Source organism: Festucalex cinctus, chromosome 1, assembly GCF_051991245.1.
Source record: "Festucalex cinctus isolate MCC-2025b chromosome 1, RoL_Fcin_1.0, whole genome shotgun sequence".
NCBI classification, from domain to species: Eukaryota; Metazoa; Chordata; class Actinopteri; order Syngnathiformes; family Syngnathidae; genus Festucalex; species Festucalex cinctus.
In genome coordinates, this window is record NC_135411.1 from 15,075,137 (window position 1) to 15,087,261 (window position 12,125).

Below are 12,125 nucleotides of genomic sequence, written 5' to 3' on the forward strand. Positions count from 1 at the left end.
TAACAGGTGCTGCTGTTTTGGTTAGCAAGCAAGTTCAAATGGACTCAGGAGTAAACTCTAAACCAAACAAAAAAAAAAAAAAAGAAATGTAAGTGTTAGTACCTGTTTTTTTATCCTCATGACGAAAAAGGAGGCAGTTATTTGACACACAAGTGTATGGATTGATGTTATTTTAGGAAAGACAGTATTTGACAAAAATATTGTTTCCCATTATTAAAAAAAAAATATGTACATTTTCAAATGAAATATTGTTGAAATTTACCCTAAATTAGTTATTTGCCAATTTTGATACACTCTAAAGATCACAAATCTCTAATTTGGTTGTTGAATATAATTTTAATTCAACCTAATTTAAATTCTGCTTAATTTTAACATGTCCTAGGCAGCACGGTGAAGCCACGAGTTAGCATGTGTGCTTCACAGTTCAGAGGCTCTGGGTTTAAATCTCGGCTCAGGCCCTCCTTGATGGAGTTTGCATGTCTTCTCCATGATCGTGTTTTTTTTTTTCTGTACTCCGGCTTCCGAACACAATCAAAAAGCATGAATGTAAGTCTGTAAGTGTCAATTTTTATCTAAGTGTGAATGTAAGTTTCAATATTTGTCTATCTACATCACTCTATACATGCCTTTCACCCAAAAGTCAGTTGGGAATGGGATGGGCTCACCCGTGACTAGGGGTGTGAATTGCCTAGTACCTGACGATTCAATTCGTATCACGATTCACAGGTCACGATTCGATTCGATACCGATTAATCCCGATACGAATTTATAAGTCGATTGTTGCGATTTTTTTTCATTCAAATTTAGAAAATACTAATCAGTAAGCTTGTAGAATGTAAGATTTATATGAAAATGTATTATTTATTCATCTGAAATTGCAGTCTTATAGAGGTTGTAATCTGTTTCATGTTTGAACAGCATTAAAATAAAATATTAAGGCTTAATGTTCCGTTCATATAACATTCTTCCATGCTCAAGGTGTGAATCCTAACCCGAAGTCAGACGTTTTGTTGAATATTTTTCCATTAAAAATGGAAGTTTAAAAATCGATTCACACACACACACACACAAAAAAAAAGGCAATGATGATAAGACGTTGAATCGGTAAGACTACCGAAAGAACAATTCTGAGCTCGTTAAAAAAAAAAAAAAAAATCGATTTTTTTTTTTTATTGAATCGATTCGAGAATCGCGCGATGTAGTATCGCGATATATCGCCGAATCGATTTTTTTTTTTTTAACACCCCTACCCGTGACCCTAATGAGGAAAAGTGCTTTCGAAAGCGAACATATTGAAGGAACCTGTCCCGTACCTCTCTTGAGCATGTTGGCTCGGTGTCGTCCCTCTAAGGTGCAGTTCCACCTCTCGAAGCGAAACTGGTACTGGCATTCTAGGGCGCTCATGGTGATGGCCTCTCGCAAGGTCTCGGCCACGCCCGGGTCACGTCTGCACATCCTGCGCTGCTTCTTTTCCAGTTTGAGCCGGTCGCACAGCTTGTAGTGGGCCCGGCCCACGCTCTCCTCCGGCAGAGAGTTCAGTGGCAGGATGGACAGCGGCTCATTACCTGTCAGCCTAAAACACAAACAAAACGTGGGAAGTGAGCAGGCGCATTTCCTGCCAGTGACGTTTTTATCTGAAGAAACTGGTGAGGAACGAACCGATTAGGTACGCTTGCATACCAGGAACGCTCGAGTATGCTTTCATACTCTGATGCCTTTTAAAATTCCAATTTCTCTTCCAACGGCAGTTATAAATCACTCAGACAACGCAAATCACTAGAGGCTCAATATAAAAGTTTATAAGAGAAATAAAAGGGTAACTATCTAGCAGACGCTGCGCCGTCGTTCAGCGGAATTGCTCGGATTTTTTTTTCCTGGACACGCATCACGTATTCCCGGGCACTTGTTGCTAGGTAGAATATCTGGAACATAATGACCAAAATATGTATTTTCTCGCCACACCGACAAGGATTTTTAAATGACAAATTAGGGGCAGATACGAATCTACTGTTTATCTGTTCCGCAATTAGTGGCCAAGAGTGTTTATTTACTCACCTGGAGAATGAGAGAAGGCTTTAAAAAAATATGAAAAAGCGCTATGACAGAAAAACTAACCCAGAGTAGGTGGAACAAACAAGTTGTGTAGCTCCCCGGAACAATACTCTTAAAAAATAAATAAATAAATAAAAAACATTTAAGATTACAAATTGAATTGTTGACCAACTAAAAAAATATATATTTATCACCTCAATTCGTAACACACAATTGAATTAAGTTAGTTCAAAGTGAATATCCATCCATCCATTTTCTTGACCTCTTATTCCTCACAAGGGTCGCGGGGGGTGCTGGCGCCTATCTCAGCTGGCTCTGGGAAGTAAGCAGGGGACACCCTGGACTAGTTGCCAGCCAATCGCAGGGCATATTTGTAATATATGTATCTATCTAGTATTTTTTTTTCTAGCTATTCAAATGGGTCAATTTGACACAAAACATAACAGGAAGGTGAGGTGTATGACGAACGCAAATTACGGCACAGTGTCTATTATAATCGGGGCTACTATCTGAGGAAATGCAGAAAACACTTTCATCACTGTTTGCATTACAGTAAATATAAATGACGACTCTGTTGTCATCCAAATAATTCTGGACCATAGCAAGAAGAAACAGAATTGAGGACAAGCTTTCAAAACAACAGCAACCAGGCAATACGATGTGTGATACTTTGATATGTGGGGCAATCACAGCTGCGTTGTATAGATTTAAACAGGACCATACCGCAGGATTTACACTCTGATTAGAGAATCCCCACACAAACACAGAGAATTCGCCGTACTCGGGATCTTTCACGCTGCAGCTGCACACAGAACATGTGGCGCGCTCGTACTCCTCTCCTCAGTTTATTTAAGGGAAGCGTATACAAAAACAAACAAGCGAGAGGCCCCACCGCAGAGCTGGCAGGCCCCCGAAGACCAGCGATCTGAGGTCGCCATGGCGGGAGCGCAGCGCCGCTTGCGTAAACACGCACGCGAGGGGGACGACGACAGTCGCCCTGCGACCGTTTTGGTCACGGCGACTGACAGGATTGGCAGCCGAGCTGCTCATTATGTCTAATCTTTGGCAGCCTTCGCACCCTCAGAGTGAAACCGAAGAATAAATGGATTTGCACAGAGTCATAAAGGCACACGTGTTGGAACTGAGGGCCACTGCAGGAATTTTTACGCTTCATTTATGCTGCATTGAATTCAATGATACACTCCAGTAAGTCTTAATTGTATCTTTAACCTTTGCAGATCAATGACAACTAATGCAGTCCAAAGTTTGGCAGAGAATAGTTGCATGGTTACAGATTTTAACAGAAACTCTGTGATGGAAAACATTTCAATGCAGGACGGTTTAGTATGTTTTTAGGGGGGGGGAATAGCGGATAGCAACGTAAATTGAAATTACTGGGAGATTTCCCATCCGCAAAAGGTGAAATCTGTGAGAAAGTCTCATGCACTTTAAACACATTAAAAACCTATTCAAACACCCTTATACTTATAAATACACATTTTTCTTAAACTCGAAACATACATATATTCATCCATCCATCCAATTTCTTGACCGCTTATTCCTCACAAGGGTCGCGGGGGATGCTGGAGCCTATCTCAGCTGGCTTTGGGCAGTAGGCGGGGGACACCCTGGACTGGTTGCCAGCCAATCGCAGGGCACACAGAGACGAACAAGCATCCACACACACAAGCACACCTAGGGACAATTCAGAACGCCCAATTAACCTGCCAAGCATGTCTTTGGAATGTGGGAGGAGACCGGAGTACCCGGAGAAGACCCACGCGGGCACGGGGAGAACATGCAAACTCCACCCAGGAAGGCCGGAGCCTGGAATCAAACCCGAGTCCTCCACATTCAACATTTAAAAAAAAAAAAAAGAAGAAAAAAAAAAAGAAGAAAAAAAAAAAGAGGTTTCTTTTTTTAGCTACAAAATTTAATTCAACCCTGGGTGGTCAAGCATTTATGATTTACCCAGGCGTCAAATAATTTTTATTTTTATTTTTATTTTTTTTTAATCTCACTATCGGTAAACATTTGTAGCTGTTAGATTTGTGACCTGCATATGCAGAGATGTGTGCAGGTTTGGGAACAATAGAGACAAAACTGATGCCCGGAGGTCTTGTAGTGAAAAACGACACTTTATAATACATACAGTTGTGCTCATAAGTTTAATACTCGTAGGGTATGTTAACTTATGAGCACAACTGTACTAAAAAAAACTAAATGTCACTTAATGACTCAAAAACACATTGAATCATCACCAAAGGTCACATGCAAATCTCTACTCATGTCCGCTTCAACCTCTGAAAATATCAAAACAACGACAACAATATGTTGGATTTTATGGGCATTTCTCACCATAAACTTGTACTCAAGTTTACATACCACTAGGGTATGTACAGGAAATTTATGAGCACATCTGTACATTTACTATTCATTCTCCAGTCTTTTAAGACAGGCAAAGAGAAATCATGCACTATTTTTTAGATTTACCTTGGACACAAGCTTAATCAAAATAAAACTAATCAAAGGAAGCTGTGTCACAGAGTTTATTCATTATTCTCAATCTTCATCCTGACAACATGCGGAATTGCAGGAGGATTCCACCTCAAAGAATTCACTTCGTTAATCACATTTTTGGCATCTCAACTTCCCATCAGACAATTTAAGAAGACTTTTGACTCGCCTGTTAGAAATCACATAGCAAAGAAATGCTTCATGTTTTGGAGCCTGCCCATTATGTCTATATGCTCTGGAGTGCAAAATAAAACAGGTTGAATTGTTAAGCAGAAACATGCACAGAGCTCTCGCTAATTACAGCTACATAAAAACAAAGCATTTAATGACAAATATCGAAGTGTTTTTGTTTGTTTGTTTGTTTGTTTGTTTTTATCCAAGCGGATAATGTACCCATTGAAAAATCAACTCAAGGCACCTACTAAGGTAATGAATGTTTTTTAACTAGTTTACGGGTTGGCGTAAGAAACTAGAAACACTGACTGCTGTACTTACTGTTTTTTATTTGATTGTTTTTGTATTTATGGCCAAAAACCTTAATTGTGTCATTACTTTAAAGTGGGTTGCATAAAAACTCGGCGTCATCGGAACGGATTTCCATCGTAATCGAGGACCACACCTTGAGGCATTTTGGATGGATGGATGGATGGATGGATGGATGGATGGATGGATGGATGGATGGAGTATATCCAATATAGTATAAGTACAGTAAGTATAATAAATATTATTTTAAAAATATTCAAACCATATTTAAAGGCGCAGTCTGCCGGTTTCACACAGGAAAATGCACTTTTTAAATACAGGATTTAAACAAACAAACTACTTCTCAATTTACAGATCTGGGCTTTTCTTCACGTGGGGGGGTGATTTTGTCCTAAACCCCCACACCCCCAGCCTGTATTTTGCCATTTTGTGTTTGTTTTGTAAACAGCGGGACGTTTCTGTTGAAAGACAGTGTTGACACCCCTCCAGCCAATCGCAGAGCGGGGGGGTGGAGTGTCGCAAATTCACACGTAAGCTTCTGTGAGTGAGTAAGTGAGTGAGTGAGGAAAAAAAAAATAAAAATCCGTGCGTGCTTTCAAATTGCCGCTGAAGTGACGTCACGCAGCCGACACCTTCGCCTGGCCCCGTTTGCGACACGCCACCCCCCCTGTTCTGCGATTGGCTGGAGGGGTGTAAATACTGTCTTTCAACAGAAACGTCCCGCTGTTTACAAAACAAACACAAAATGACAAAATACAGGCTGGGGGGGTGGGGGTGTAGGACAAAGTCACCACCAAAGATTAACATAAACCCAGATGTGTAGACTGAGAGAAAGTTAAAGTGTGTACATCCTGTATTTAAAAAGTGCATTTTCCTGAGTGAAACCAGCATACTGGGCCTTTAAATATACACATTGATTTTGCAACTGAAAACTCTGCATTCAAAATCAAAAATGGAAAAACAGCCTTCTGTTTGGGTACTACCACTAATGACTATTATGGCATTGCACTTGATTAAATACAAAGTTAAAGCTACAAAATTCTGCTTTTGTTTGATAACAAGTAATGACATCATGCATACGGATCAACTTTTTGGGTGAAATTTTCAGTCTAATTCCAAAAAAGTTATACATTTCTCGGGGAAAGAAAAAAAGTTAAAGGGATAGTTCGGATTTTTGGACATGAATCTGTATTGCATCCTCACCTCCAGTGGTGTGCAATCAGCACTTACTTAGCCCTGACAACGTTCTGTGACACGAGTTCTGGTCCCGTTTTGGTCAAGAGGAAAGTAGTCCAGCAAGGTGCGCTGCATACAGCTGATAGGTGCGTTTTCCGCCTTAATTATAACTTCAAAAACTTGTAGATTAGTGCGCGTCTATCAGCTGTATGCAGCGCGCTGCGCAGTGATACGAAGGAACAGAAAAATAGTGCCCGGCAGTAATAGAGTCTGACTTTTTTCTAGGGTGAAGTTTTGTGATACAAATGTATCACTCTTTTGAACACAAATTGTTTTTAGAAGAAAAACGCTTTATTTCCGTGATCCCAGTCAACTTGCCGGACTACTTTCCTCTCGACCAAAATGGGACCAGAACTCGTGTCACAGAACGCTGTCAGGGGTAAGTCAGTGATGATCGCACGCCACTGGAGGTGAGGATGCAATACAGATTCATGTCCAAAAATCCGAACTATCCCTTTAAGTTGGAAGTTGGCGATTGGATGAATGTTCTGCCAATCAAATCAACAAGCTTCACAAGAAGCTTCTTGATCCACTCTGGTCAGGAAAGTCATCCAGTGCATTTGCCCTTCGTCTGATAAAAACATGTCCTGTTCTGATAAAACTGCTGCTGTGGCCCCTAGCTGCCACCTCTACCGCCATTCAGAACACCATCCTTATACTATACATACACATCAAATGAAGTGAAGTATAACACCAGCAAACAGGAAGTCAGGCCACAGACTTGACCACATTATTCCTAAATACTATGCCAACGCAACACGCTGATCCACTTGCAATGTCATTACCGCCATTCAGACGAGACTATCAGCGCTCGGGTGAAAGTCACCAGGGTTCTTTAACAAGAGATTTGTTTTATTAAGTCAAATAACCGACTGAAGTGTTTCCCCCGGAGTCCTCACTTTCATTCCAACGGGCTTAATGGCTTCCATATGCTATGCGATATTGTCTTAAGGGTTGCGTGTGCGCCGCATGCCTGGGAATGCGAGCGGCCCAATCGAAAACGGACGAGGCATCGAGGATCGGCTTTCGGATTGGGTCAAACGGTTTCCTTTTTACAACGCCTGTTTGCCTTGCTGTAACGTGTCTGACAGCTATGGATTTTGAAATGGAAACCTGGCAAGCTATGTCTTGACACCGGCTGCTCTCTTGACATACTTTACTTACAGAGGAAAAACATGTATGATGGTAGCAGGCGCTCAAATGAACAGTAACGCTGAAAAAAAAAAAGAGGTCTTCTTCTGATGACACTTATTTGGCTTGCTGCGCACATATATAAACTTCGGAAGTTCGGAAATTGGCGTTTGGATACTTTATTGATCCCTGAGGAATTTCTGGAAATTTCTGGGAATCTACATCATTTTAGAGTTGACAGATCAACACCAAGGAAGAAACAAGACATACTGTCAAATTTGCAAGTGATTCTTTTGTGAAACAGTCAGGAGCCTCAGTAGAGGCCTACTGAACAATGACGACTTGACACCACCTGCTCATGCAGGTGACCATCCTGGTCACACACTGCTGTGGGATGTCTTGAGTCAGAGCTGGTGTGGAAGAAACATACCAAGCTACAATAAGGCTGGCATCCTGCCCTCATGCCGGTGAAAGGTTAAATTTTCAAACATTTTCACAACTAGTCCTGGTCAATCACTGCTGTGGGATGGCATTCCATGAATAGAAATAAAATTAAAAACTTTTGAAAGACTAAAACTTTTATTTGAGCATAGAAATGCTCAAATGTCAAAACTTTATTGACAAAGGCCAGTATTTGATCACCACCTGTTGCGCACACACTTCTGTGGGATCGCATCCCATCAAATAGCGATATAAACAACAGATGACAATAGAAGTAAGCAAGAAGTATTCTCAAAACATAATCATCTACTAAACAGTACTTTTTTTTGGCCACAAACACTTGACACCATCTATTAATCCTAGTCACACACTGCTGTGGGACGGCCATTCATGCTCTATTCTTTCAATTCTTTCTTGGTGGTAGGTTGTTGGACCCCATTGTATAAGCTATGAGCTTCTGAGGGAGTCCATTTTTCACAGTGAAATGATTGTATCACTAGGTTTTGACTGTATTTGAATGCACTGTGGAAATAAACAAACAAATAAGTATAGACTCAGGAGTCCCTCATTCCAGTGCAAAAGAACCATGCACAGCTACAACAAATCAGGCACCTCCTCATGTGCGTGACCAGCCTGGTCACACACTGCTGTGGGACAGGGTTTCACTCTGCTCCATTCTTTAAATAAAGACTCGTGGGTCTTAGTGCAGTGTAGAAGAACCCTACAAAACTACTAGAAGTTTGGCATCTCTTCATGCAGGTGAAAGGTTAAATTTTCTGACATCAACTAGTCCTTTGCTTGTCAGACACTACTCTGGGATGGCATTACAAATAGAAATAGAAATAAAATAAATTGAAAGGTTTTGAAATTACTGAGAAAAAGTTTTCTTTGAACATAGAAGTAATTGACCAAGCACAAATGGCAAAAGGCCAAACACCACCACCTGTTGGTCACACACACACACTTCTGTGGGGTGGTATCCCACACAGAGAAATAAACAAGTCTTAAACTCTCAAACTTTAAACAATTTATTTCGAACAGTATACATTTATTGGCAAGAAGCATTCTTACAGCATAGATATCATCTACCAAATACAACGATTTTTGGCCACAAAACCCTGACTCCTGTTAATACTGGTCACACACTGCTGTGGGACGGCATTCCACAAAGAGAAACATTTTATACATCACAGCAATCATCTATCACATGCAATTTGCCCAACTGTTTCTTCTAATCTACACACTCTTCACTGCAATTAGCATTCCTGTCATGGGGAAAAACAGAGCAGAATCGAAACGCGCCGCCACGTGTCACGTTTGACAGCTAAATTCAACTCAAAACACACACGCGGCCTCTTATCAAGACATGTTAACGTGATTAGAACAGAGTGGCGTCTGCTGCCTGCTAAGATCTTCAGAACATCTCGCCGTGTTTTCACATCCCGGAACGTTTTCCCTCAGGTGTTTTTGTTTGACGTGTTGGCCCAGCAACAGAAGTTACACATGGAATATAACACCGACGTATAAAAAAAAAGGAGAAAAAAAAGGGTTGGTGAAGCTTTGTTTTTCCATTCACACACTTGCCTCGACAGACTGCTTGCGCAGCTCCTCCCCAGTCTATCACTCGCTAGTTTGTTTAGTTCTTTCTCTCGGCATGTCAGCACCTCCCATCGGCCATGACGTTTACTCTACATACATTTTCCATTTCCATCCCTCATTGACCTTCACCATCATCACTCCCTCTCTGGAAGTCACCCTCGGCTGGTACTTCTGGTAGCACCACTTTTTTATTGCCTCTTCCACACTATTTGGTTCAGTTTATTTATTTTTACATATCAGTGAAGTTCATTATACAGTGTCTTGTAGATAGGTAAGTAGATAGATCGCGTATCTATTGATCTGTCTGGATTAAGAATCTATCGATCTTATCTATCTAGATCAGGGGTAGTCGACCCAGAGTCCTCGAAAGCCGCAGTCCTGCGTGTTTTAGATGTCTCCCTCCTCCCTCACAGGTGATTCAAAGGATCAGCAACCTCTGGAGAAACCTGATAACGATCCTCGCCTGTATTGGAGGAGGACATACAGAACTGCGGCTCTCGAGGACCCCTGATCTAGATTATCTATCAAACTATCTAGATGATCTATTATCTATCGATCAAGATTGAGTATCTATCACTCTATCTAGATCAAGAATCGTTCGATCTGTCTAGAATCTAGACAGATAGAAAGATTCTTGATTTTATTTAGAGTCTAGATCTTGATTATCAATTGATTTATCTATCTTATCAATGTCTAGAGTCTAGAAGTCTAGAGAACTATCTATCTGGATAGACAATCTAGCGCACGAGATAGATTATCTATCTAATCTATCAGGCCAGACAGATAATATATCGTTGCAGATAGATTATTTATCAAGACAGATATATTATCTATCGATTAAGACAGATTATCCATCCTTCCAGACCAATCTAGAAATATCTAGGTTGTCTCCCAATTGCAACGCAGGTAAGGATCGTTATCAGGCTTCTCCAGGGCTGGCTGATTAGCTGTCATTAGAATCAGCTGCATTGGGAATTGGGAGACATGGAAAACAGGCTGGCTAGGGGGGGGCCTGAGGACCGGAATTGAGAAACACTGATCTAGATCAATAGATAGACCTAGATTATCTAACAATCTAGGTAGATGTTGTGTGATATATTATCGATCACTCTAGATAGCTATTGATTACCCAATCCATCTAGATATACATCTATCTATCTATCTATCTGTCTGTGTGTCTATCTGTGGCTCATAGCCAAATTATATATATTAAAAGAAGTAAAAACTGAATTAATGCATCTTTCAATAGAAATCTTATTAGAATAAAATAGAAACTAATAAATAAATCATACTTGATCCAACATAGGGTCCAGCACCCCCGCGACCCTTGTGAAGAATAAGCAGTTAAGGAAATGGATGGATGGATACTTGTTTCAACATTCTTACGTATTTACTTTTTTTTTTTTTTTTTTTATGCCGAATATGTCAAATGTGTATTGTTGAACTAAAAATATTAATCAGATTCAATATTCATTTCTAATATATATTAGAAATTAAATAAATAAATTTAATATTATTGGGGTGAAATGACATGATATATATATATATATATATATATATATATATATATATATATATATATATATATAAACCTTTATTTTATTTAACCTTTGCTTAGTTTTTAGTAGTAGTATTTTTTTAAGTTCTTTTTTTAGTAGTTTAGCTTAGCTGGAAACTAAAAAAATATGTTGAGCTAAATAATCTTATGTTTGCACTTATATACACACACTAGCACTTACTACCTTCAGTCAACAGCCAATCAGTCACTGGCTGATTGCGCTTTGCCAAAGAAAACCCAAATAAAAACACAAACGCGACAACTTCTCCATCAACTCGCGTTGGTCTCGTCACAAGCAACCGCCCTCTTCCTCCTCCTCATTCTATGCCCCTACCCACCCTCTCCTGACAGTTTTCCCTTTATTCCCACTGGTCAATTACTCTAAACGAATGTCAATCATTCCACCCAGCTGTTGGCTCCACACGAAGCCTCCTCCAGACAAAACCATCATTGCAAAAACAACGACAGAAGTCCGCATGTGTCCCGAAGCACTTACGCTTGTGCCTGCGGACCTCGAGAAGTCTCTCGCTGCTGGTGCTGCTGCCTTCTTTTGGGTGGCACGCAAATCATGGAAATGTTGGATGAACTTCAGACCACCCTGCCCACCCAAGTGCCATCTGGTGTGTGGCAGCACGAGCCATGCCAGAGCTTGTCAGAATGTGGTGGCGGACAATGCTTTTTAACCAAAAGCAGAGATCCCAACATTGTGCTGCACGTGGGACAGGGGGGTGCGTGCGATTGAAAGTGTAAATAGAAAGCATGTCATTCGTGACGGAAAGTTTACGCTGCCAATTTGGCTTAAAAAAAGTTGGGGAAAAACTGTTGTGTATAAGCAAGTGGTGAGCTCTTAGTAGTGGTGCAATGGATCATCATTGATCTGTGGTCGGTCCAGCTCAGGCAGATTGGTTGGCGGAAAAATACAAAAGGCTAACTTCGAAATAAAGTTTACCAAATAGTTTTACTAAACTTTAACTTTGAAGTTGGCCCACGTTGTGGCGTGATGGCTAGCTTGACTTCCCTTTTAGACGTTTAGGATTTCTTTATCATAGTTTTGATTGACATGGTAGTTGAGCCCAACATCAACTCGGCGCTATCCTGAACTCATATT

At 40.5% G+C, this 12,125-nt stretch overlaps 1 protein-coding gene and 1 long non-coding RNA gene across 2 annotated transcripts in view; one reads left to right on the top strand and one right to left on the bottom strand.

Annotated features, from left to right (window-relative positions):
* The window catches only part of LOC144017338 (uncharacterized), a 51,017-nt gene that overhangs the window by 10,847 nt on the left and 28,045 nt on the right, over positions 1–12,125 (top strand). The gene's annotated exons all lie outside the window — the stretch shown is intronic.
* Positions 1–12,125, bottom strand: part of wnt9a (wingless-type MMTV integration site family, member 9A) — a 33,952-nt gene that overhangs the window by 8,660 nt on the left and 13,167 nt on the right. The window contains exon 2 of the mRNA XM_077516766.1: positions 1,314–1,573. Within this exon, the coding sequence (XP_077372892.1) occupies positions 1,314–1,573 (260 nt within the window). The remainder of the gene's footprint in view (positions 1–1,313; positions 1,574–12,125) is intronic.